Genomic DNA, 27,544 nt, shown 5'->3' on the forward strand with positions numbered 1-27,544 from the left:
ACCATCATCCAGGGAAGGATGCAGTTATTTAAACTTAAAACCCTATTCCTTCACTCACTCTTTATTTGTAGTGTTTTCAGTCAGCTATGTCACACCAGCCTCTTACTAATCAAATCCTGGCCAGACAAACCAGTGACTGATAGTATGAGCAACATCACATGTAATCAACAAAATCCATACACCTGACCACCCTTCAGCCTCTTTTAATGAGCAACAGTGCTGTAGACCAAGCTATTTTAACCCAGTTCTCTACAGGAATTTATCAATAACCTAAAGCATATCATTGGATAAGGAATATTCTGAGAAGGTAGTGAAGTTCCTTTCAAAAAGAACTAAAGGATATTCTCATTTATCTCTCGTTCATCTCCCCGACCACAACCACCACCACTAGAACCACATACACGCATGCACACACACACACTGTGCTATCTTTTCCACTCAAATCTCCAGTTTTATCACCAAATCCTAGAAGCTTTCTCACATAAACTTGCGTAATGATGCTAAAACAATGATGTAACTTTGTTTGACATTAACAACAATTTACATCTTTCAACAGATCTTTGAAGCATCCATTAAATGTGAATTAGAGCCAAATGTCCAAGGATATGTTTTGACAAACTCAAGAATGAAAGCTAGCCAAAAAACTGAGCTTCTGACATGATTGACGGAGTTTGATGTAGGATGAGTGTCGAGTTGCAGCACAACGTTGCTCCCACCTCCTCAGCCACCGATATAGAATGAGATGGGTTGAAGAAACCAACAGTAATCAATATATCACACACCAGCTTGTATAACTGTCTCTCAAACAAGCAAACGACCAATTTGTATGTTTCTCAGCGGAAACACCAGCTTGTCTTCTTGACACTGCATTAAAGCCTTTGTGGGAGTGAGTTTGTCACAAGTAGCTCCTTTGCTTCAAAGTGGGTGTATTGTATGCATCCAAATACAATAGGAGTTCAGTTGTTACTAATAATATGTCTACTCTCTGTGTCTATACATATTTTTTTATGTTTTTGAAATATGTTTTGTCTTGTTGATTAACATCGGTCATGTTACTTGTGATCATGATATAGATGACTGTCATGAATTTTTTATTGAAAATTGAAACTACTTACCGATTTAAAATAATCTATGTTCTGTTTTTAATTGTGTGTTGGATTACAACAGTGGTTTAGGCATTTTCCCTTTATGATGAAGGGGGCACGGGTGGCGATTCGCCGTGCAGAGTTGCGTCCCTTGGGCATGCCAGAAACCTATGATTTTGGTTTCGAATCCCGATTCGCCCCAATTATGTTTCTAGGTTTGTCAGCACCATACCCGTGCTTGTGGGTTTCACCAAAGTGGTAGACGTCTGAGACCTGCATCACTTCGGGCTTTCCTCCCACATTAAGCTGACATGCCGTGATATGACTGGAATAATGTTAAAAGCGGCGATAAAACCCAACTCAGTCAGTCTTTATGATGAAGATCGGGATTCAAGTCCAACATGGGCATGAATTTTTCTAGACCTGCTCCCGAGAGGCCAAATTTTCGGTTACGTCTAAAGCAAATGTAAATAACTGTTCCCAATTCATAATAATATAGCTCTGACTTATGTGATCATTTAGTCAGGATGACTTGTTTTTCACTGATAACAGGACCAATAAAGAGAAGAGGTTTTAGTGTTTAATTTTACATTAACTAAAGAAAATTTAATCTTTAAAAAATCCCAATTTTTTAACAAAATAAATTTATTTTCTTCCCAATGTGCCAGCCAAGGGCACTATGTTGGGAATCCTACATATATCTCTTTAGAGCATTATGATTAAAGCTCATTCTTGGTATCCCATTATGTGATGTCGCTGGAATATTGCTAAAACCGGCACAAAACTCAGGCTCTTGTTCATTCATATTCCACATGCAAGTTCATAGCTAGTGATTGAAGATGCCAAGTCATAGTCCCATGACACTAAGGGAAATGTTCATTTCAGTGAGTGAGTGAGTTAGGTTTAACGCCACGTTTAACAGTATTCTAGTTATATCATGGCGAGTCAGCTTTATGTGGGAGGAAAGCCCGAAGTGATGCAGGTCTCAGACATTTACCACTTCAGTTAAACCTACGAGTATGGGTATGGTGCTGACAAACCTAGAAACATAATCGTAGCGAACCAGGATTCGAACCCACAATCATAGGTTTCTGGCATGCCCAAGAGACGCAACTTTGCACAGCAAATCGTGGCGCCCTTGATGACTGGGTCACCGGTGCAACGGGTTCGATGTAGTGCACCCTCCCAGAAATATTATGCTCCTCCAGGTTGTGTACTTGAGATTACCAACTGCAAGTCAAGAACAGGAATTTACCACTTGCTTCAGCATTTCCTGAGATTCCATCAAAGACAAGAGGTCGATATGAGCTATGTCATCCCACCTGAGATACATGTATAACTAATAGACCACCTCTCTGGCATGAAGCAGACACAGGTGATTCTGCTAGGATTACTCCGATAAGGCATTTGATGATAACTTAAGCTGGACCAAGGACAAGTTTGGTAGCATCGCAGCATCGATTTCACCCTGCTGCAAAATAGCTTCTTTACCAACCATCACCAATGATATTGATTATGAATAAATAAAATGCCTGTGTATGAAAGCAGGCTTGGCATTGCTCTCAGACTTTGCTTCAACAAGCTAGCTGTTTATTTCTCTTTATTTCATTGATTTCGTGAATATAGGCTGACTTTCTTAACCCCCTTCAGACAAGCTACCTTCTTGGGAGTCGTGTTCTGAGTCAAGATTGATTTGGAAATAATTGCACCAAAGAGTTGCATTATACCACACATTGAATAATTGATTTTTCTTTCATAGTAGGAGTCTGAGATCATGTGGCATACAAGATCTATTTGATAGGAGTATGAAACACTTCCAGTCTTCATTATGTCAGTAAACAGGCCTGATAGGTTAATTATATGGACAGCTTGGTTCAATGGGGTTACTTCCTGAATGTGTGGGTCAGTTAGGTTGTTATTGCACTACTTACTGTCAATTATCAGGCCAGATATGGTGTATGAATTTGACAGCATATTTTCTTTTAATTAATTCCTGAACTTGAAAACTTGGCTCTGTGCTATTTTACTGTTTATACTTTGGAGTTTTGGAGATTGTTAACTGGAGACTGGGTTATAAAATGTTTATATAATGAAGGAATTGTAGATTAAATATGGAAGCTGCTGGCCTCATTTTATATGTTATAACTTGTAACATGCATGTGTTTGTTGTTTTATGCCATGGTCCAGATTTTGGATGGCGTGTAAATAATTGAGTCTTGACAAGACAAATCACTGATATAAATATATTGTCAGCAAAGATCCATGCTGTATGATGACACACTATCAACCCAAGTCACAGAGCCTGACTCCCCTAATTCTTAAGTTTTATGAGAAGAATTATTGTTATATCATTACTACCAGTAAGTAAGCAATACTATAGAGCTATCGAAATAATTTTCAAAGACAAGAACAGTGGCTAATATATGTCTTTGATAGTTTAATTTTGTTCAGTATTTTGGCATATGGGTTTTGATAATATTTTTGGATTGATTTTCATGCTAGAAGTTCCCAGATCAAAGTGTAAGCCCAGCCAAGTTGAACATAGAGAGAGTTCATTTCACAGAAACCTTATGGCTTATGCTACTTAAATTTTAAGGATTCAGATGTGTTGTAGATTTAATACCAGAATGTTTGAAGCTTTGTTTAATGAGGGCCAACATCCTGCACAGCTGTGAACTGTCTCAGAACGCTGATATCCAAGGCTGGGAAAAAGTGCAAGAGTGGTGTTTTGTGCTGTGTCAGCACTATTTCAGCAGTATCACCATGCGTTTTCTTCGCAGAGCCTAGCCTTGTCTGGCCCTGAACTCAGGTCTTCAAACATCTAGCATTGCAGTAGTGCCACACTTGGTGACCAAAAGGAAGAACTTGAGACTTAGTCTAGCTCCTCTGGAGTGGCATTGTCATGCTTTTATCTAATTTAAGTCATGTTTTCTTAGCACCAGAATTGATCAGATGGTGTCTATGGTTGTTGCAAGAAACTTCCTCAATCATTCAGGCTTCAGACACTAGACAGGGGCACAGGTGGCCCAATTGTTCGGTGCTACTTATCCTTGTGCCAAGTTGTGTACCTTAAGAATTCCACAAACCTATGGGTTCGAATCCCTGCCTGCCCTGATTATGTTTCCTGATTTGTTAGGACCATATCCATGCTTGTGGGTTTCACGAATGTCATTAACGTCACCAAGCCGACGTGCTGTGATATGACTAGAATACTATTGACAGTAGCGTTAAACACAACTCACTCACTGACATTGACACTAAAAAACACTACAAAAGTGTTGGAAGCCAAAATTCTAAATGTTTGAAAGCCTCCAGTCAGTCTTCACTGACATGGGTACTCCAGAATCAATGGTGTGAATGTCATGAACACAGCCTTGTGAGCCACTGTGAGCTACTGTGAGCCAGTCAGAAGGTCTGCTTGAGAGAAGGGGAGGCTAGAGACATCCCCTTACACTGTGCTCATCAACGGTGTTTGGGATGTAGGTCACCATGCTAAGTCTTGTGAGGTCTATCGCAGATCAATATCGTGTGGGCGTGTCCTAATCATTGGTCTTTGATTACAACCAGCACACACAGGAGTGCAGCAACTGTTGTTGGCTGCAGCGGCAATGGTGGTACCTATTCATCTGTGTTCAGGCGGCCTTCTAGGCTTGTCTGGACCAGAGTGCTCACATTTCTGGATGAAATTGTCATTCTTGAGCCACTACTTCATTTGGAGGTCTTATCTTGGCAGAAATATCAACTTTTCAGACATTTCCTAATTCATCTGTAAATATCAATAAATCTTCTGTGTACTCTCATCCATAAATCCTTCACTTCATGTCTGGGCTTCTGCTTGTAATGTTCACCTTACTTCAAGAGAGAACATTACTGCCTTGCTTGTCTGACTAAGTTTGCCTAATTTTAAGGGTATACTAAGGTTAGCCTAACATTTCATCCCAGAAATAAAATTATCTTTTTTAAAAATATATAACTAAATAAAAAATAATATCCATATGGAGCCCAGAAAAATGCTTATTAATTTCAGAGCTGAGGCAATATAGACTTGCCATATCATTCTTGACTTTAGTTGGATTATTTTTGTTAATTTATTCTCAAGGGTCTGGGAGACAGACTAGCAGTTTATTCACATGGTAATACTGCTGAAGATAAGACTAAAATATATCTTATTTTAATTGGTATTCAGAAATAATTATTTTAGTAGTTGAACACAAGCAAGTCTTATACCCACACCCTCTCACAAGAGATGATGATAGTACAAACACATGGTAAAACAATCATCTTAGGTCACAGAGTTGCTCATACTTGTATATTCACCCATTTTGGCTCATTTTAACCATTCTTGTGTACTTGAACAGAAGTCAGAAGTAAATACCAACTTTGCAAGTGTAAGAATGAAAAGGGGCTGGTTATCATCCACTGCAACAAGTCGGGTGATTTTCATACCAATATTACATTTCAAGTGGGCCAAAAAGGACCCTTATCCTGCCTCATCCTTTACAAAGAACCATGGCTTGATTTCCCCATGTGGCCAGCCTATCCCTGGTGTGTCAATCAGTACAAAGGCTCCAGAAGTGAAGCTTACCCATTGACTGTCTGTACCATTCCCATACATTTGCTTTCTTCTGAGAAGATTGGAATTGGTCTTCATTGACCCATGCCTGTTGAAAGAGGCGTCTTACGAGATCTAGTGGTCAGGTCAGTGACATGGTTAATGTATGTCATTGTCATTGTATTCCAGTTGCTAGATCAATGCTCATGATGTCAATCACTGGATTGTCTGATTGTCGATTGTTTACATGCTTCCGTCATATAGCTGGAATATTGCTGAGTTTGGCGTTCCTTGTGGCGTGACCCTCTCCCTCACCCACCTTCTGACTCACGCACCCTCTCCCTCACCCACCTTCCGACTCACGCACCCTCTACCTCACCCACCCACCCACTCCTTCACCTACCCACTCACCCACCTTCTCCCTCATCCACCTACCCACTCACCCACCCTCTACCTCACCCACCTACCCACCTTCTCAGTCACCCACCTACCGACTCACCCACCCACCCACTCACCCACCTTCTCCCTCACGCACCTTTTACTTCACCCACCTTCTCCCTCACCCACCTTCTCCCTCACCCACCTTCTCCCTCACCCACCTTCTCCCTCACCCACACTCTCCCTCACCCACCCTCTCCCTCACCCACTCACTCACCCACCCACCTTCTCCTTCACCCACCCTCACTCACTCATCCACCTTCTCCCTCACCCACTCACTCACTCATCCACCTTCTCCCTCACCCACTCACTCACTCATCCACCTTCTCCCTCACCCACCCACTCACCCACCCACCTTCTCCCTCACCCACCCACTCACTCACCCACCTTCTCCTTCACCCACTCACTCACCCACCCACCTTCTCCCTCACCCACCCACTCACTCACCCACCTTCTCCTTCACCCACCCACTCACTCACCCACCTTCTCCTTCACCCACTCACTCACTCACCCATCTTCTCCTTCACCCACTCACTCACTCACCCACCTTCTCCTTCACCCACTCACTCACTGTCTTCTGTAGCTAGACAGTGACTGAGGGACTGAAGGATCACCCCGAGTGTCTCACCCTGGCTACTACCACACACAATCAACATACAGCGACTCAATTACCACCACGCTTGTCAGCCATGGTTGCCACTGACAGTTTACCCTCATCTCAGTGTCAGATATCACCAGTGAACTTCAATTTAAAACCTTTTACCATTAGTGTATGGATATTGATATCATTGATGTCAGCACGGCTCTGTTTTCAGAGTCATTTGCAGTTGTTTAGGTAATAAATTATTTTTGTCTTTTTGTTTGATTAAAATGTATGAGGTAACATGTATGTTTTTTCTAAATCTGGGAGTCCGGCGGAGGTGGGGTGCAGTGAGAGTGTCATGGGCGTAGAAGGGGGTGAGGACCAGGGTGTATCCTACAGGCAAGGGTGTATCCTACAGGCAAGGGTATGTCCTACGTGCAAGGGTGTATCCTACAGGCAAGGGTATGTCCTACGTGCAAGGGTGTATCCTACGTGCAAGGGTGTATCCTACAGGCAAGGGTGTATCCTACAGGCAAGGGTGTATCCTACAGGCAAGGGTGTATCCTACGTGCAAGGGTGTATCCTACGTGCAAGGGTGTATCCTACGTGCAAGGGTGTATCCTACGTGCAAGGGTATATCCTTACAGGCAAGAGTATGTCCGAAGTGCAAGGGTGTATCCTACGTGCAAGGGTATATCCTACAGGCAAGAGTATGTCCAAAGTGCAAGGGTGTATCCAACGTGCAAGGGTATATCCTACAGGCAAGGGTGTATCCTAAGTGCAAGGGGGTATCCTTACAGGCAAGGGTGTATCCTACAGGCAAGGGTGTATCCAACGTACAAGGGTATATCCTACAGGCAAGGGTGTATCCTAAGTGCAAGGGGGTATCCTTACAGGCAAGGGTGTATCCTACAGGCAAGAGTATGTCCGAAGTGCAAGGGTGTATCCTACGTGCAAGGGTATATCCTACAGGCAAGGGTGTATCCTACGGTCAAGGGTGTATCCTAAGTGCAAGGGTGTATCCTAAGTGCAAGGGTGTATCCTACGTACAAGGGTATATCCTACAGGCAAGGGTGTATCCTTACAGGCAAGGGTGTATCCTAAGTGCAAGGGGGTATCAAGGGTGTATCCTACAGGCAAGGGTGTAACCTACGTGTAAGGGGGTATCAAGGGTGTATCCTACAGGCAAGGGTGTAACCTACGTGTAAGGGGGTATCAAGGGTGTATCCTACAGGCAAGGGTGTAACCTACGTGTAAGGGGTGTATCAAGGGTGTATCCTACAGGCAAGGGGGTATCCTTTGTACAAGGGGGTATCAAGGGGGTATCCTATGTACAAGGGTGTATCCTACGTGCAAGGGTGTAATCAAGGGAGTATCATTGGAGTATCCTAAGTGCAAGGGGGTATCAAGGGTATATCCTACAGGCAAGAGGTATCCTATGTACAAGGGTGTAATCAAGGGTGTATCAAGGGGGTATCCTTTGTACAAGGGTGTATCCTACGTGCAAGGTGTCATGTCTTGCTTCATGTTGCAGGTATCTAGTAATGGAGCTGATGGATGCCAATCTATGCCAGGTGATACAGATGGACCTAGACCATGAACGCATGTCTTACCTTCTATATCAAATGTTGTGTGGCATCAAACATCTTCATCTGGCCGGGATTATACACAGGGTGAGTTCACTGTTAGGTCTGTCCTGGTTATACTAGGAAAGCCCAGTAGGCAAAGCGTTCACTCATCTATACCAATAGATGCAAGTTATATCCTTGGTTAAGCAGAATAGCCCAGTAGCCAGTGTGTTCACTTACCTACATGAGGTGCACTTTTGATTGCCAATAGGTCCAGGTTATAATCTTGGTTAAGTTAAGTAGCCAAGAAGACAGTGTGTTCACTCATCTACACCAGAGCCAGGTTTGATTCCCAATAGGTCCAGGTTATGACCTTGGTTAAGAATAGCCAAGTGTAGATAGTGTTCACTCATCTACACCAGAGTCGTATAAACTGACATTTAATACAAATATGGACACTTAAACTTTGATACTTCATCTCACACTCACTTCTTTTACAGGACCTAAAACCCAGCAATATAGTGGTGAAATCAGATTGTACGTTAAAGATATTGGACTTTGGTCTTGCAAGGACAGCTGGCACCGGGTTCATGATGACTCCATATGTAGTGACACGGTACTACCGGGCGCCAGAGGTCATCCTTGGCATGGGATACAAGGCAAATGGTGAGATACAACAGCACTCGCATTCAGTGATAGGGATATGACAGCACTTGTATTCAGTAATAGGGATACAACAGCACTTGTATTCAGTGATAGGGATACGACAGCACTTGTATTCAGTGATAGGGATACAACAACACTTGTATTCAGTGATAGGGATACGACAGCACTTGTATTCAGTGATAGGGATACAACAACACTTGTATTCAGTGATAGGGATACGACAACACTCGGATTCAGTGATAGGGATACAACAACACTTGTAGTCAGTGATAGGGATATGACAGCACTTGTATTCAGTGATAGGGATACAACAACCCATGTATTCAGTGATAGGGATACAACAACACTTGTAGTCAGTGATAGGGATATGACAACACTTGTATTCAGTGATAGGGATACGACAACACTTGTATTCAGTGATAGGGATACAACAACCCATGTATTCAGTGATAGGGATACAACAACACTTGTAGTCAGTGATAGGGATACAACAACACTTGTATTCAGTGATAGGGATACAACAACACTTGTATTCAGTGATAGGGATACAACAACACTTGTATTCAGTGATAGGGATACAACAACACTTGTAGTCAGTGATAGGGATATGACAACACTTGTATTCAGTGATAGGGATACAACAACCCATGTATTCAGTGATAGGGATACAACAACACTTGTAGTCAGTGATAGGGATATGACAACACTTGTATTCAGTGATAGGGATACGACAACACTTGTATTCAGTGATAGGGATACAACAACCCATGTATTCAGTGATAGGGATACAACAACACTTGTAGTCAGTGATAGGGATACAACAACACTTGTATTCAGTGATAGGGATACGACAACACTTGCATTCAGTGATAGGGATACGACAACTCTTGTATTCAGTGATAGGGATACAACAACACTTGTAGTCAGTGATAGGGATACAACAACACTTGTATTCAGTGATAGGGATACAACAGCACTTGTATTCAGTGATAGGGATACAACAACACTTGTATTCAGTGATAGCAAAAAAGGACACAGAAACTAAAAAGATAATTCGTCGGCCATTTAAACATGTCTCATTGTTTTCATTCCAATGTTTAAAGTTTGGTGTTACTAAATAGTTTGACATTTTCATTGATTTCAAAAGGATGCTGAAAGATGCTTGACTGAACTGAATGTCCATGAAAGATTACATTGTGAAAATGGACTATTGTTTGTATGAGACCGAGTAAGATATTAAATAGTCTGTAGTCGGGCTGATAGTGCAGTATATTTGAATTTTGAGCCTAGCATCCTGACACTGTATTAGTTTCCTGATGTATGTTCAAGTCCCATGCAGTCTCACTACATCTTCATCCTGTCTGTTACAGTGGACATCTGGTCAGTGGGCTGCATCATGGCCGAGTTAATACGAGGGACAGTGATGTTTCCTGGCAGTGACCGTATCCTTCACATCAAAGCCCGGACATCATGGATGCCACATTGTAGTGTCCCTGGTCTTGTCTAAGCATTAACATTGAACTGCTGTTGATGTGTAATTTTCTCATATCTCTTTACAATACATTCATGTAGAGACTTGATCTTTACGGATTTACCTTTCCACACACATATCTATGGATTAACGGACCATGTAAACCACCAGCCCCCGAGTTAAAATAGAGGAGTGTTATTGTGTTCTGTTGACTTTGATTGTTGGGCATACTATCAACCATGGTTTGTCTCAGCTCAATTATTTGCTGACATCCACCATGATATAGCAACAACAAGCAACTGTTGCACGCTGGCTCGCTCACGCACTCACTAATCCACCGTATGGTTGATGCATATCATCATATCTATCAATTGTGTGGTCCACTGGATTGTCTGGTCCAGACCGCCATCATATAGCTGGAATATTGCTGAGTTTGGCGTTAAACAACAAACAAGAAAACAAAATGCCTGCTCACTCACTCACTCACACATCCTTTTTGTAGATGGTGGTCTTGCACTAGGTAACAGTTTGTTCTATTTTATCCTTAACTCTATCAAGACATTGATCAGTGGAACAAAATCATTGAACAGCTAGGTACTCCAAGTCAAGACTTCATGAACAGATTACAATCAACAGTGCGGAACTATGTGGAAAACCGCCCCCGGCACGCCGGCTCATCCTTCGAGAGACTGTTCCCAGATGTGCTGTTCCCGCCGGACAGTACCGAACACCCTGGTCTCCGTGCAAGCATGGCACGGGACCTTCTGTCCAAAATGCTGGTCATTGACCCCGAGAGAAGGATATCAGTGGACGACGCACTCATGCATCCGTACATTAATGTGTGGTACGACGACGGAGAAGTCAATGCTGTGAGTATATAGCTAGACATGGAAAGATATGGGATACAGCAAAGCCCATCCTCCTTCATCTACTGTATTAGATCTCCATTCTACAAGGATATATACCCTTAAACCATTCACTAGCTTCTTTTCAACCCTATTTGAAAGAAATACAGCTACAGTGAGTGAGTGAGTTGGATTTAACGCCGCTTTTAACAGTATTCCAGTTACATCACGGCGTGTCAGCTTAATGTTGGAGGAAAGCCCCAAGTGATGCAGGTCTCAGACGTTTACCACTTCGGTGAAACCCACGAGCACGGGTATTGTGCTGACAAACCAAGAAACATAATCGGGGTGAACCGGGATTCGAACCCACAATCATAGAATTCTGGCGTGCCCAAGGGACGCAACTCTGCACAGCGAATCGCGACGACTGGGCCACCCATGCCCCCACAGCTACAGATAGCTGTCCAATCAGATTACACTCATGAGTGAGAGAAAGTCTAGGTCTGTGCTAGGTTAGTGGTACGAGAGATTAGAATGGTGATGTCATTTCCGAAAAGAAAATTTTGGTGGTAAGTTGGTCCAGGGTATTTATCATAATAGAGGGGCGGTCGGGTAGCCTAGTGGTCAAAGCGTTCGCTCGTCACGCCAAAGACCCGGGCTCGATTCCCGACATGGGTACAATGTGTGAAGCCCATTTCTGGTGTCCCCCACCATGATATTGCTGGAATATTGCTAAAAGCGGCGTAAAACCATACTCACTCACTCACTCACAATCATAAGAGAATGAAGACATGATACACTGGATAAAGGGAGACAGTTTGCGGGGAGGTAACTCTTGTATAACAATAGTTCCGACAGTGTTATGTTCACTGCAGTGAAATATCAAGTGTTATTTTCACTGCAATGAAAATATCACGTTCAACTTACAAAAACTCAATCTTTCACACTGAAGAATGTTATATTTGATACACTTGATAGGCCAGGCTTAATTCTTTTTTTTTTAAATCATTAGACCAGTATGTAATGTAAAGAAGGCCAAAGCGAATGAACTTTAATTAAAATTAATAAAATTTTCAGATTTTGAAAAAGTTAATAGAACATAGGACTACGACAAGAAACATTTGAATTTCATCCTTAATTTCAAACTCTGTCTTAGTTTGAATTTTTTTTATGATAAGATGTAATAGTACAATTTTGGTTTCAGACAACTATACTTCTACATATCTTCTGAAACATTTGATACTGAATAACACTCATGAGTGAGAGAAAGTCTAGGTCTGTGCTAGGTTAGCGGTACGAGAGATTAGAATGGTGATGTCATATCTTCTGAAACATTTGATACTGAATAATATTGAGAAAAATAAGCCAACCTTACTCCTGATATGTAGTTATTTTTAACTGTGACAACAAATAAAAATGTTTTTAAAAAAGAATGACTTCATATTTTTGTAGTGTAAGAGATAATAGGTTGAAATGAGTTGATGAATTCCTCTTTGCTATCTTCCACTTAACAGGTGAAATAGCACTGTTGTGGCCTATGTTAATGCTAAGGTGTGTGTTTCGTGAGTTTTGTTTTGTAATAACAAGAACGCTTCTTGTTCCTGTTCCAGCCTGCCCCTGATCCCTACGACCACTCGGTAGATGAGAAGGAACATTCGGTCGAAGAGTGGAAAGGTAATATTCAGCATACAGTGTCTACTGCCAGTCATACAGTGTCTACTATTTGTCATACAGTGTCTACTATTTGTCATACAGTGTCTAATGCTGGTCATACAGTGTCTACTGCTGGTATTACAGTGTCTACAGCTGGTCATGCAGTGTCTACTATTCGTCATACAGTGTCTACTGCTAGTCATACAGTGTCTACTGCTGGTCATGCAGTGTATACTGCTGGTTATACAGTGTCTACTGCTAGTCATGCAGTGTCTACTGCTGGTCATACAGTGTCTACTGCTAGTCATGCAGTGTCTACTGCTGGTCATACAGTGTCTACTGCTGGTCATACAGTGTCTACTGCTGGTCACACAGTGTATACTGCTGGTCATACAGTGTCTACTGTTGGTCATACAGTGTCTACTGCTGGTCATACAGTGTCTACTGCTGGTCACACAGTGTCTACTGCTGATCATACAGTGTCTACTGCTAGTCATACAGTGTCTACAGCTGGTCATACAGTGTCTACTGCTGGTCATACAGTGTCTACTGCTGATCATACAGTGTCTACTGCTGGTCATACAGTGTCTACTGCTAGTCATACAGTGTCTACTGTTGGTCATACAGTGTCTATTGCTAGTCATACAGTGTCCACTGCTGGTCATGCAGTGTCTACTGCTAGTCATACAGTGTCTACAGCTGTCATACAGTGTCTACTGCTAGTCATACAGTGTCTACAGCTGGTCATACTCTCTGTCATCTGACCTTGTATGTCCATCCATGTGTAGCTTGTCAGGTCCTCGCCAGAGTGCACAAGGCTAGCCCTGGTGGGTCATGTGTTAGCTCATCACACCAAGGACCAGGTTTCGATCCATATAGCATATTCACAATGTATAAAGCTCATTCTTAGTATCTTCAGCTGTCATGTGGTTGAAATACTGGTGTAAAACTCACTCACTCACCAAATACCCACTCACACACCCAAACTCACACCCACCCACTCATTCATTCACCCACCCACCCACCAAATACCCACTCACACACCCAAACTCACACCCACCCACTCACTCACTCACCCACCCAATACCCACTCTCACTTGCTCACCCACTCACTCACTCACTCACTCACTCACTCACTCACTCACTCACTCACTCACTCACTCACTCACTCACTCACTCACTCACTCACTCACCCACCCACCCACCCACCCACTCACTCACTCACTCACTCACTCACCAGGATGCGGCACTCCTGTTACTGATAGAAGTATGTGACCTTGTGTATGCAGACACTTCTTTTGACTAGTGAGTTTACAAATTAACTAATTCACCAGTTCGTTTATTTTCAGGTCTGATATACAATGAAGTAATGGAATATGAGAATAGAGAACGACAGAGAGCTATGCAAAACCATACAAGTAAAGGTGAGTAGTGACGTGTTTGTCTCTCTTGCTGACAAGATGAAAACTGGTGGTGTTTGAGTTCAATAATGATGCGTATCTTATTTTATGCATCATATAAAATAAACAACTTAATGTCTGTAATGTTACAAGGTTCTAAACCTTGACATTAGTTCTAAACTACATGTAACTACATCATTCTCAATCTACCATAGTTTTAGTGGCTAGAGGGCGGTCGGGTAGCCTAGTGGTTAAAGCGTTCGCTTGTCACGCCGAAGTCCCGGGTTCAATTCCCGACATGGGTACAATGTGTGAAGCTTATTTCTGTTGTCCCCGCCGTGATATTGCTGGAATATTGCTAAAAGCGGCGTAAAACCATACTCACTCACTCATTTAGTGGCTAGACAAACCAATAGATCCACCGCCTCAATAATTCAGGGTATAATCTCATTTGTCTGTTGCAATACCCGTTCACCATTCAGTGATTTGTTTCAAAACAGATGTCACTATCTCCATTCTTAGCACTGATCACTAACTCAGCAGAGAATGCCTCTGGGTTGTTTGATTGGATGGCTAATTTTAGCATGGTGCCATTGATATCAGGTTCCAGACAAAGCTATTGTAGCCATTAGGGTGCAGGATATTAACCACAACAGGATGGCGTTTTCATGTACAGTCGAACCTCTTTGTGTCGAACATGGATGTGTCGAATTCCCAGTTGTCGCGAACTTCTTTGGGAGTTCCAAGTATCCTAATTGTTCATAAATTCCCCTAATGTCTTGAACCCCAAATAACTCGAACTTTTCCCGAGGTAGCCTCTCAGAGTTCGACACAACAAGGTTTGACTGTATTCAATATCTTATATACTACTCAAAAGAAGTTAAGATCACCCGATTGTTTCATATTACTATAGTTAATCTGCCATGCCATGAGAGACTACCTATATGATATGAAAGAATCAGGTGATGCTTGACTTCTTTTGAGTAGGATATATCATGTTTCTACAGTACAATCAAGATATATATTATAATGCAACAAAGTCAACATAGGTGCTAGACCACGAAGAGAGCCCTTCCCTTGCACAGACAAGTATTATTGGTCAAATATATATTGAATGTTTGTTCCTTTGCTGTCATGTACCAAGATGTTTACAAGTACAAGCTGTTGTTTGCGGAATGATGACCTTGACCTTGACCTTATCTCTCTGCAGCACAAGATGGTGTGCCAAGCAACGACACTGCCCCCAATGCTGGTGTAGCTGCCAGTGGTTCTGCTACAGTATGTACCCGCACATAAGCCCGCCCACGTGTATGCCCACCCCCATTTTCATCCTCATCCTCTCTTCAATACTATATGCCTCACTTACAGGTCAAGGTCACTAATCCAAACAAGAGTTCCTGACATATGATACTGTACTGATGCTGCAGACACAAATACCTGTTCTGAGCACGGTGATGAGGAAAATGAAGGTTTTTGTCCAACAGTGTTTGTAGAACTGAGCTCTACTGGCGAATAAGAACGTTTCCAATGATACCAGTTTATTCACGTTTCATTTCGGTTCAAAGAAAATTACAAAATGTTATCACTGTCTGCAAGTTCAGCAGCTAGACAGATGGAGTTAAATTTATTTCAGTCTGAAAGGTTCTATGTTCATGATTCAATCAACTGAAAAGTATGCTTCAGGACAAATCAGCTGTATTGGTTAGGTGAGTCAGAGTGCTTTCAGAATGATATATTGTCTAATCTTCAAATATTCCCTTGAACCAGCCACAGTGCAGGTAGTTTGTAAACTGTGAACAATGTAAGCTCTCTGTTTGGCTGAAAGCCTTGACCTGTTATGTGGGGTAGTCAAAACCATCTCCATTATATTGTCCTTCTGACCATGGGTCAGTTGTCCAGCTGTTGGTCCGTCACTGGATGTAGTCGGCGGCCGCCAGTCGGACGGAGGAGTTGGTAGGGGGCCTGGAGTGTCATGTACATAGTCCCTTGTATTATATATAGAGGCATAATTTATTGGTGGCGAGTGTACGTGGGACACCACCACTACGTCCTGTGTAGATAGATGTACCATACGCCTTTCACCTCCAAACACATCGCAAATTGCTATTCTCGGAACTCGCAGCCTGCCTACCAGTCTGACGTCTGCTCCTCACACCAACCAAAGGTCATCTTGAAGCAGACGGACACAGCCACCACAATGTCCTCCAACAGTCCAGCCATGGCACCTCTAGATTGTCCAAGTCTTGATATTGTCTGCTACTTCAAAGCTGATTTTATGTTGGCATATACTGCATTTTTGTTTAACAATATGAAAACAATATCTTGTAGCTTGTAAGTGACCCTGGGTTTAATGCATTGTTACTTTAGCATTGAGGTAGCATCTGTCATGAATCCAGGTTGTTAATGAAACAATTTGTCATCAGAACCAGATCAAACAGAACCGGATCAGACTCTTTAGTGAAAAGTTCTATCTCTTTGTATCATTACTAAAATGTTTTAAAAAGATTTATTGCAAAGAATCATTGCGAAAATGTAGGTAGATAACGTTCCAGTATATATGTTGAAGATTATCTCCCCATATCAAATAATTATCATTCAGATTTAAGAATGTTCAAATCTCTACAAGAACTTTTGTTTACTGAAATTCTGTGTCGAGGTTCATCTACAAAGATGTTTGGTTCTAGAGTAGGGACTGTATCTGTCATCATGGATTCATCTATTGAAGGTTCTGGCAACGAGTATGTCTATCATCACGTAGTTCAGTACTACAGATTTCACCATCATCTTACCGGTACTGAGAACCAGGAGCCCGATTCACAAAGAAATCATAGCTCTAAGCGATTGTAACTCCATGCTCTAACACAGACTTGTGACAGCGACTGTAACTCCATGCTCTAACACAGACTTGTGACAGTCGTAGCACTAAGATCTCTTTGTGGAACTGGGCCCTATTTGATACTTGGTCATCATGTTCATGTTTTAAGCTTGCTGTTACCATGGTTACCCAGACAGTTATGGGGTTTGTCTTCGGTAGGATTCCAATGCCTCAGATTTGATTTCTTATGAAGTGTAGATGTTGTCCCACTCAAGCTCATCCTGAGAACTACTTTTGTTTCAACTTGCAGTAGAGTGTTTAGTCTCCTTGTAACAGTAGCTCATTCAAATGGGGTATTTTCATATAGGTTTGTACAATGCAACTTGACAGAGTACTGAAGCACGTATTTTGTATTTCTGTTGTGAATAAAGACAACTTGTTCCTTATGCATTACATGCGAACAGGAATATTTCTATGTATAAAATCTGACATCACCATAGCTCCATATACTGTCTCAGTGATAAATTCCACCAAAACCTAAAAACATGGTGACACACCGGTAGGCAGATTCTAATTTCAAAATGGCTGCCCCACCTCAATTCAAAATGGCTGCCAAATCTCAAATTCAAAATGGCCACTTCTGAAAAACTAGATATCTCTGTGTAGTTTGTGTTCAGTTCCCAATGTCTCAGAGGATGTTCATAATGAAATTGAGATTAAAACTGATATCCATTTGTATCGGTCCATTTCTCTCAGGGTTAGTATGTCTACCCTTAGAGAGATGAATGTATATATATATAGTGGTTTGATAGGAGGTATACCACGGTGGGGTACCTAACTGCTATGGTATGCTGTGGTGATATGTTAAACTTGCCGGCAGTTATAAATGTTCTCCCTCACCAAAACACAATAATGAGTATCGTGTGTAGTGATGCTGCTGATGTCAGCATCCCTGCAAGTGCGTGTTGGATGTAGGGGCTCACATGCTGGGAGTCGTTGAGCATGATCTAGTAACATATTGATAATGCATTCCATTAAATCTCAAACATGTGTTGAGATGTCAGTATTACAAGCATTGACGATATAAGAATATGTTTGAAGTAATGATGACAAAATAGCTAAGAAAGTGTTTTGCTGTGAAGTTTCTCTTCTATCAAAGGGAGGCAATTCTGCAAGAAACAACCTTATCTCTTAAAGCGCTCGGTTCAAAATTAAAATAAAGAGGTATCTTCTCTACAGTGGGACTACATCAAATTTCAAAACACAGTAGGTTTATCTCCTAATTCTGTATTTATATTTGGTTTTCTTTAAAATGAAAAGATTTAAGATAAGTGGTAGCAGTCACCAATATTGGTACTATCAGAGTTTCAAAAACTCTTCTTTGACTGTTCTAGGGAGATCTTTTCATCAAAACAGGAAACTTTTTCTGAAAATTTACCATTTTGCTATCAATGAAACAATTCATCACCTGATTAATTTTCAGATGAGTTTAAAAACTGTTCAACCTCTCAGAACCACATGAGCTTGAATTGCCTCCTATATATTTAGATGTGCATTAGTTGAACTGCGATGACAAGTTTGTTAGCTATAGCATCGTGATCTCTGTGTTGGTGTAGTGCCGCGGTGCATACACAAGCGGTTTTTGTGCAATTGGGAAGGTTATGCTGGGGTGTTAAGCGTTCTGAAGGATGTTGCAGATTGTATATAAATACACCCCTTCGTCATGTATAGACCAGTGTATATTGTTTGTTCATTGTATTGTCGGTTGTGTTCTGCGCCTGCTGGGAAAGATTGTCAAATTCACTTCTCGTAACGGGTATTTTTTGCCAGGCCTGTATCAAAGGGTCTCAGTATGAGGGACTTTATATTCAAAACAGTCCATTTTGTCTAGTCAGCAAAACTTAAAGTTAATCAACTATTTTTTCAGAACTAAGTAATAATTTTACATGCATACTGTTTATAATGAAAGAAGCCTGTATGGGATATTTTTTTGGGTAAAATTCCATGATTTCTGTGTATGATTTAAGGATTAATTTTATTTAGCATAATACAGTCCAAACAATTTTTTTTCTTCTTTCAATTCTTGCATTGAAACTGGTATAAACTTTACTCGATTGGAACTATTGAAAACTTAGGTGAATTTTTCTATCTTTTTTCAGTATTTTGTTTTGATTTGAGTTCCATAACATGTAAAACATTAATGGGCACTGTTGAGGTGTAATTCATGTGTATATTGGATGAAATGCAGTGAAATGGTCCTTTATGTATCATTGTTTAATCAGCATGAAATTATGCAAATTTCTGTGTTTGGTCGAAAGACTACCAGTTTTGTGTCATTATATTGTACCCCTTTGAAGCTGTATAGCTAATATGTATGTGCAGCATTTCTTGTTAGCCTCTAAAACAGCGCAGATTGTGTTTTATTGAGAAGTTTACACTGACATTTTATGCTTTTGTTTTGTTGAGACTTTACATAAAAACTTGTTTTATAAACCGAAATATTTGCATGTACAAAATTTTATGATTCTTTGGAATATTTTATGGTAATAGACATGTCGTCTTTGAACACCATTGAGATTTCTGTAAACCACATATATGAATTTTTAGAAATATTTGGTGTACAAAAATTAGAATATTGTCACTGAACAAGGTCTTTGTCTTTCTTGAACATCTACATATCTTCAGTTTCATGACAACTTTTATGATACAAACACGTGTAAGAAAACTTCAGGATTACATTTCTTCCCATGAACATAGGAACATCTGATGATGGAAAAATTTAAAAAAAGGTTTTTCATTTTTAAAAATATATAAAGAGTTAATCCTAGAGGTAAAAACTGTATTATTTTGGAACAAAACAGTCTTAGACTGCCAGGTACTCGTGGTTTAGGCTAAAAAAATAATGGTCTTGGTTCTCGGGCACCGCCTGTGTCATCATAAAGTCTGACAGGTTGCGTTTTTATTTCCATTTTTCATTAAAAAAAAGAAAGTCCTAAAAAATCTGTTTCATACACAGAGATTAAGATTACATTTGTATTTGTCCTATAAAATAAGCAAAAAAAAGCAATCAGCAGTTCACACACTTTCTCCTCTATCCATGGGTGATTGATTTAGTTTAGAAAATACTTAATGTCATGGCCAATATCTTAACTGAAAAGATATATCAACTCAGGACAAACTACGGATTTTTCCCAGTATTTGACTCATCAAGGAATACATTTATGTAGGGAGGCCCTTTCCCAGGTTGAATGGACACAACTGTTTTGGGGGTTACATACATACAACGCCCAGCCACACTATATTTTAAAAGCCGTTGCCTGAGAACCAATTCTTTTATGTTTTTAAACCTTACATGATTCGATGAAAAGACATATATTTATGTTCGTATTATGAGGATAATTATGATGTCACCATGATCTTTGAGAGCAGGTCACATAAGTCTGGACCCAACCGACAGTTTATTTATAGGAATAGCTGCTTGAAGAACATTTAATACTTGTACTTGATCCAAACAAATAAAAAGAAGTTAGAGATATAAAACTGTTAAAGATATCATCCATGTAAGGCTTTTATTTTAAATTTGTTGGGTTTTTTTATATATTTTTCTCAAAACAATGAGTTTGTGGTTGAAATAAAACTTTAAAAAATATATAAAAAAATAAGAAAAGGCCCTTCCAAAAATGTAAACAAATTAAAATGGATGAAATTTCCTATTCTAAATTTTCTCAGTTTCATTTGGCATTTTTGTTAAGAGTGAGGGGCGGTCGGGTAGCCAAGTGGTTAAAGTGTTTGCTCGTCATGCGGAAGACCGGGTTTTAATTCCTGACATGGATACAATGTGTGAAGCCCATTTCCGGTGTCCCCTGCTGTGATATCACTGGAATATTGCTAAATGCGGTGTAAAACCATACTAACTCACTCACTCATTGTAAAGGGTGACAGGAATATTGAACATTTTATATGGAAGAAAGCCACACATCACTCTTTGGTGTATTTTAGGGTTTCAGGTTTTGTGTTGAGCAGAAAAACCATTAGTAATTATTTATATTTTCGTAAGTGTGAGTATTTGGCTCAGCAGTATTTATTTTTTATCCACATTCCTAAAGTTAAGTGTTTGCAGATTGGTAAACCAAATAAAAAAAATTAAATTGGAGAGTATCGGTGAGCCTGCCAGGTGTGAGGAAAGCTAGGGACATTATTGTGTCTGTTTCTTCTGTCGTATCGATGTCTGTTACATTGTTTCACAAGCAGGGATGGTATAAGAATAACAGCAATAACTTATCCCCTGAAATTGCCGCAGTGGCAGCTTGTCCCCCACCATGTTGGCCGGTGACACTGTAAGCTGTCACGACATTCGTGTTTGGCTAGAAAATGGAAATTATTATTCCTATTTCCGTTTTAAGAATGGTTATTCTTGTAGTTCCCACCAAAATTAAAACAATAGATGGTGATTCTAATCATAATATTGTTATTCTTAGATACAATGTTTTTCTAGCTTTATGAGTGAGTGAGTGAGTGAGTATGGTTTTACGCCACTTTTAGCAATATTCCAGCAATATCACGGCGGGTGGACACCAGAAAATGGGCTTCACTTCTAGCTTTATGAGATTTCTTGGTCAATGTGCCAAGTGTCTGGAAGCAAAATTTGATAAAAAGAGTGTTATGTTTGAGTTGAAGTTAGTAACGGTATAGGAGAGGTAACTATGGGAAGGAAAGATTTTTAAATAAATTACAAGAAGATGCTGAAAGAAAGTGTTATCTATAAGAGATTGAATTAGATATGTAGAGAGAGAACAAGGATTTAATTTTACTTTTTTCGAAAATTGGGTTGTCGCATTGACAAATAAAATGCAGCTATTAGACAGTTGCTATGGCCTGATATTATAACACACCAGCTGTGGATATCCAAACACTGGAACATTGTGGACCTTGGAGTTGGTATCTAGAATACAGAATAGCAGAAATGTGGAAAAAGTGAATGGTGCTTTCAACAAGCATTATTCAAGATATGTCCAAACTACAGGGGCAGTCAGGTAGCCTTATGGTTAAAGCGTTCACTCGTCATGCCAAAGACCCAGGTTCGATTCCCGACATGGGTACAATGTGTGAAGCCAACTTCTGGTGTCCCCTGCCATGATATTGCTGGAATATTGCTAAATGCGGCGTAAAACCAAACTCACTCACACGCCCAAATTACAGCAACTACAAACAGTACATTATCCAGAAACCACAAGGGTGAAAGGTTCGCTGTGGAACTATGCACATTAGAAGAAACACTGTGGATAAACAGAACCTCTCTTAGTAGTGTTTGGATTCAATAACTAATTTTTTGCATTGTTTTTTATTCTTATCAAACAAAAAGATGCTCCTCTAGATTGTAAGTGCACCTCAGAATATAAGTCTCATCTTTTGGCAGGGAAATTGAGATATCGCAGCTCTTTAGATGCAGAGATATATTAAGCTTTTCACAAATAACTGAAAGTAATCAGTTTTGTGTATGATGGAAAGTTACATCATCAGTACTTCACTGGGGTGGAAGCGCCACTTTCTCCATTACCCTTGAATATGTATGGCCACTTTGGGGTGGAAAGTTAGTTGGCTTAGGAAGAGAGGCTGTGCATGAACTGTGAGTGCACCCTTCCTACCTGATATTGAAGCAATGTGTAGACTACATGACCGCAAGGCCATGGCACATTGGCATGAAAAATATTGCGTTTGTGTGACGTAATCTGAGCACTTGCTAGTTGCCCTTGCTGGAGTGAGTGAGTGAGTGAGTATGGTTTTACGCCGTATTTAGCAATATTCCAGCAATGTCACGGCGGGACGAGGCCATGGGTTGATTCATTGGTTCAACTAGTGACTACACTGCAAATATTCACCGGTGATGGAGAAATGGAGTGTGCTCAAAACTAGCGGAGTTGTGACGATGAGATGTCCTTACAAAAAGTTGAGTCGTATTTACATGTATTTCATTTTATAAGTGCATGATTTTGTAACTAAGTTCCATCTAGTCAACAGGTGTACAGGACTCTTTGCAATGGCATAAACCAAGTTTTAGACTAGATTGCGTTTAAATCTATGCAATTTTAAGTCGAGTTCAAGCTTCAGCTTCATCAACCACCCTATGCGTTGGGTTAGTTTCATCTTTTTTAATAATTCTCTTTTTTTGTTTTCTATGCTTTGCTTAGGTATGGCAGTGATAAGATTGCATTTGATCAGTTAAATATTGTTGGTTCTCGAGTACTTGCATGTTAGCAAGAGCATCTTCATTAAGCATTATATTCTAGCTTTGAAAACAACCACCATTGATGCCCAAGAAACACGCTTTACCCTAAAAGAGCAGCCCACTACACAATGCATTAAGTCATTCCTGAGAACCAGATTTTGTTTAAGTCTTACACGCTTTCTTCCTCTTGAACACATTTTCCATCTTTGAAATGAAAAAAAAATAGACACTGATCAGAAGCAGCTAGAGTTTATTTATATCTTTGTGATGGAAACATCCATGCTTTTTCATGTTGTCATTATTAGGGAAAGAAGACTCGAATATGAGCTCTAACTCTTTGTAGCAGTTCCACTTGAGTCAGTCAGTCTTCTAGCAGACATGGTTTCTTGTATTGAGTATAGATCTCTAGGTAGAAACTGCAAGAAATGGTAAGAAGATTTGCATGTTTCCCCCATGCGAAAATGTCACTCATCAATTGCTTCTTAAGTTTGAGTGGTGTGGAAACGCGATAACTTATCAGCAGAATGTTTTGTTAGGGGATGTTAAAGGGAAGACATGAATCTCAGGCCACGGAATATTAATCTAATCATATTTATCAATAGTTGGGTATGTATTGCTTTGCAGTGCAGCCCTAAATAGGGATATGTTTTGTTAAATCCTGGTGAAACATGGATAACGTTGGACCACAGAAACTTGCAATAGGTAGATTTTATTCCTCATGTCAATAATTTAATGACAATGTGTAAGGTTTAGTTTAGCTTATACCTTTCCATTTCAGATGGGAAGGCTATGTTAAATAAGATCAGATGTTGCTGTTAAGGGGAGAGAACTACTGTGAATGTGACAGTGTGCTGCCCACTAATTAATAATAAAAACTGACGATAAAACCAACAGTACGACAGTACTGTTCAGTAGTTCCTAACAATGCACACCAGTTGATAAGGAAATGAGTTATTTTGTTCCTGTTGAAAAAAAGTGTCAACTTTCTGTCTGAAGGAAGTAGCTACAAGATATTGCGATTACATCGTCACATGATGAGATATTGTAGTTTTGGGTAATGAAAATGACCCCAGTCTCTGTGAAGTTTTCTTGTGTTGTGACAATGTGTCCGTTTCTCCTCTCGTCAGTGACACATCACCAGTCTATCTATATTTGTAGATATTGATACGGTCGGTGTGACGGTTCTGTACCCCTTGTTTTCCCTTATGGCTGTGACAGCCATAGCTGTACAAATCTCATAGCATTGCTACAATAAAACATCAATAGAATAAACACCACCTTCTGTTTTTGTTTATTTTTTGGTGATCGTTTTTGACAGCTGTCCCATGTCAGATTTAGATTACATTCTGTCCTGATAACATTACATCTGTTTCAGTGGGCCGGGGGTCTACAAATGCACAGGATGTGCTGTTATTCCAGATTTACCCTTATCAACCAGCACTGTAACTAGCATCCATGCAAAGATACAACTGATGAAGATCTGAAGATTGGACGTATCTGAAACATCCCTTACTTATTGCATGTTTTTCATAAAAAGCAATAGTCCAGTTGCTGGTATATCCTTGCAGCCCTAGTCTGTCTTACAGACCCTGATACATTTATATCAACTACAGCCCATGCAAGTCTATAATGTTTGGCAAGTCTAGATTACTGCAGTATCAGGAATGAAGAGAATCACTGGGCTCCCTTTTTATTAGATTTTTATTAAGATAACTGAACAACTGTTTTTTTCTGTATATGTTCATTTCAGAGACTATATGTTAGTCTATTGCAGCCCGTACAAAATCAAATAGGGACCAAGCTGACCAGTGTCTGAAGGCACCAGCAACATACCATGCCTTCTGGTCATGACTCAAAGACCCCCCGTGGACAGAGCATTTGCAAGGAGAGCAGATGGTACTCGTATTTGCCTGGCACTCTGCATTAAGGAGACAAAACAAAAAATGATCTGTTGGGAGTCTGTATGTTTGTTTGTTGGTTAACACCGCACTCAACAATGTTCTAGCTATATGATGGTGGTTTGTAAATAATCCAGTGATTGACATCATGAGCATCGATCCATGCAATTGGGATACAATGACATGCATCAACCAAGTCAGTGAGCCTGAACACCCGATCCCAGTAGTCACCTCTTACGGAAAGCATAGTCACCTTTTACGGCAAGCATGGGTTGCTGAAGACCTATTCTCCTCCGGATGCTCACAGGTCAGTCTGTATGTATCTGATTGGGGTATCCATGTTAAAACTGTGGCATCGTACCTCAGTGGGTTCCAACACGAATGAAACATTAAAGGGCTGGGATGGGCAACTCTGGTACTCTGGTCGGGTGGGTACTGAGTAGGACCCGGTTACCCACAGGACTACCCCGACCCATGGTTAGCCACATGATATATTGTTCAATGACAAAAAGTATCTAAACTCTATGTTGAAACTACAAGTCACTAATGTTCGCAGTTCTTCCTGACTACTACGCCCATTCCTTCTGACTTTTAAATGTTTGAATAAAAATAAAACTTCTGTCAACTTCAGCGTATACACAAGATTGTTTTACACATGTATCTCAACACATTTTACCAGAGCTATGGTCAAACTTTTCCTAATCGAACCGTTTGTACCTACCTCTTGAGACCTACAGCAGGTACCCGGGTAGGGTTGGGTAATAGGGGGGAAGTGTACCCAGGTCGTAAATTTGGACTCGTCCCAGCCCTACAACATTAAACCCCATTTCACCTCACGACACAAACAGCTAGGCCGCACATATACCACCCTATACTCCTTCGTTGGTTGCTATGACAAGCATGGGTATTGGTGACCATTCTGCTGTCAGAATCCCCATGGGGGTAAAGAATGATACAATAAAACTTTACTCACAGATTTTATTAAAACATGTCTACATAATGTGATCACAATTCGGTCATCTTGTTCAACTCCCATGCAGTTATTAACATTAACACAATGCCCAAGCTGGAATGATCTCTAATTGTACATAAGCATTAAGTGTTGCGAACACAACCATCACAAGACAAATATATACAGAGGCACAAGGAAATAAATAAAAAATATGAAAAAATATGAATACATCATCCTCCCTTAAAGGTTGGTGATCATTTGGACAAATAACCTTGAAATAGACTTGCAAAGCATACGTAAGATACTTTATTTTCATCTTGGATACCTGCTACATATTGCCCCTCCCTATTATCTGAGAGGGATGTAATGATATGATATATCAGTTTAACACCACTTTGAACAGTATTCCAGTCTGTCACCGGAAGTGATGCAGATCTGTCACAAACATGGGTGCTGACAAACCTTGAAATATAATCTGGGTTAATCTGGGATTTGAACTTGCAATCATAGCTTTCTGCACAGCAAATAGAAGCTGCCCACCCCCCACCGCAGCCTGACAATGAGATAGGAGAGCAAATAATTACTGGTCTGCCCGAAGAATGACTGACCTTGAGACCTGGTTGCCATTCTCTCTTGGAAGCTGCTGCTGAAATCTTTATACTGGCATTTAACTACTGAGCACACAAACGCTTTTGACAATATTCCAGTAATATCACGGCAAGGGACACCAGAAATGGACTTCACACATTGCACCCACTGCCACTCATAGAAATGAGAGATTCCATGTGAATTTGGAAAGGTTGGCACAGAAACTAAATACTTATATTCAATAAATAATTAACATTTCCTTTCAAATCCTTTTAACTTGTTACTGGTTATGGTGAAGGATTCGCAATCCCCCTTTTGAAAACCAAAATGCTGGATCTGCCCTTGGTGAGTCATCATGACATTTTTACAAAGCTGCGTAAAACCCAGTGAACAGAAACAGGGTATGCAGTTTGATGACATTATGCAAATAATTCTGAAAAGATATATGCTTGTCGTAAGAGGCAACTAATGGGATCAGGTGGTCAGGCTCGCTGTCTTGGTTGATGCATGTCACCGATCCCAATTGCGTGGATCGATGCTCATAATATCAATCACTGGATTGACAGACCGCCATCATATAGCTGGAATATTGCTGAGTGCGGCGTTAAACAACAAACCAACCAACTTAAAAGATCCTCCAACTTTAAACATTGATTCATACATGATCCATTAATCCACATACTTCCATAGGTCACTTGTGAATACATCATGAAAAACGTAATAAACAAAACAAGTGGACAGAAAAACATTCTTTGGGAAAGAAGACAAAAACTTAACATTGTACTCTTCAACAAATAAAATCTT

The 27,544-nt window shown here is 40.4% G+C and overlaps 1 protein-coding gene across 3 annotated transcripts in view; it reads left to right on the forward strand.

Annotated features, from left to right (window-relative positions):
* The window catches only part of LOC139468270 (stress-activated protein kinase JNK-like), a 97,043-nt gene extending 75,599 nt beyond the window's left edge, over window positions 1–21,444 (forward strand). For 2 of the 3 annotated variants that reach the window (XM_071250126.1, XM_071250125.1), the window contains exons 5-11: window positions 8,193–8,331; window positions 8,727–8,892; window positions 10,263–10,334; window positions 10,922–11,232; window positions 12,819–12,882; window positions 14,196–14,285; window positions 15,472–21,444. In XM_071250126.1, the coding sequence (XP_071106227.1) occupies window positions 8,193–8,331; window positions 8,727–8,892; window positions 10,263–10,334; window positions 10,922–11,232; window positions 12,819–12,882; window positions 14,196–14,285; window positions 15,472–15,557 (928 nt within the window). In that variant the 3' untranslated portion in view covers window positions 15,558–21,444. The remainder of the gene's footprint in view (window positions 1–8,192; window positions 8,332–8,726; window positions 8,893–10,262; window positions 10,335–10,921; window positions 11,233–12,818; window positions 12,883–14,195; window positions 14,286–15,471) is intronic. The other variant, XM_071250127.1, reaches the window with a different exon arrangement.
* The last annotated feature ends 6,100 nt before the right edge of the window (window positions 21,445–27,544 follow it).

The sequence above is a fragment of the Haliotis cracherodii genome, unplaced genomic scaffold (genome assembly GCF_022045235.1).
Source record: "Haliotis cracherodii isolate W230 unplaced genomic scaffold, xgHalCrac1.p SCAF_2, whole genome shotgun sequence".
Taxonomy (NCBI): Eukaryota; Metazoa; Mollusca; class Gastropoda; order Lepetellida; family Haliotidae; genus Haliotis; species Haliotis cracherodii.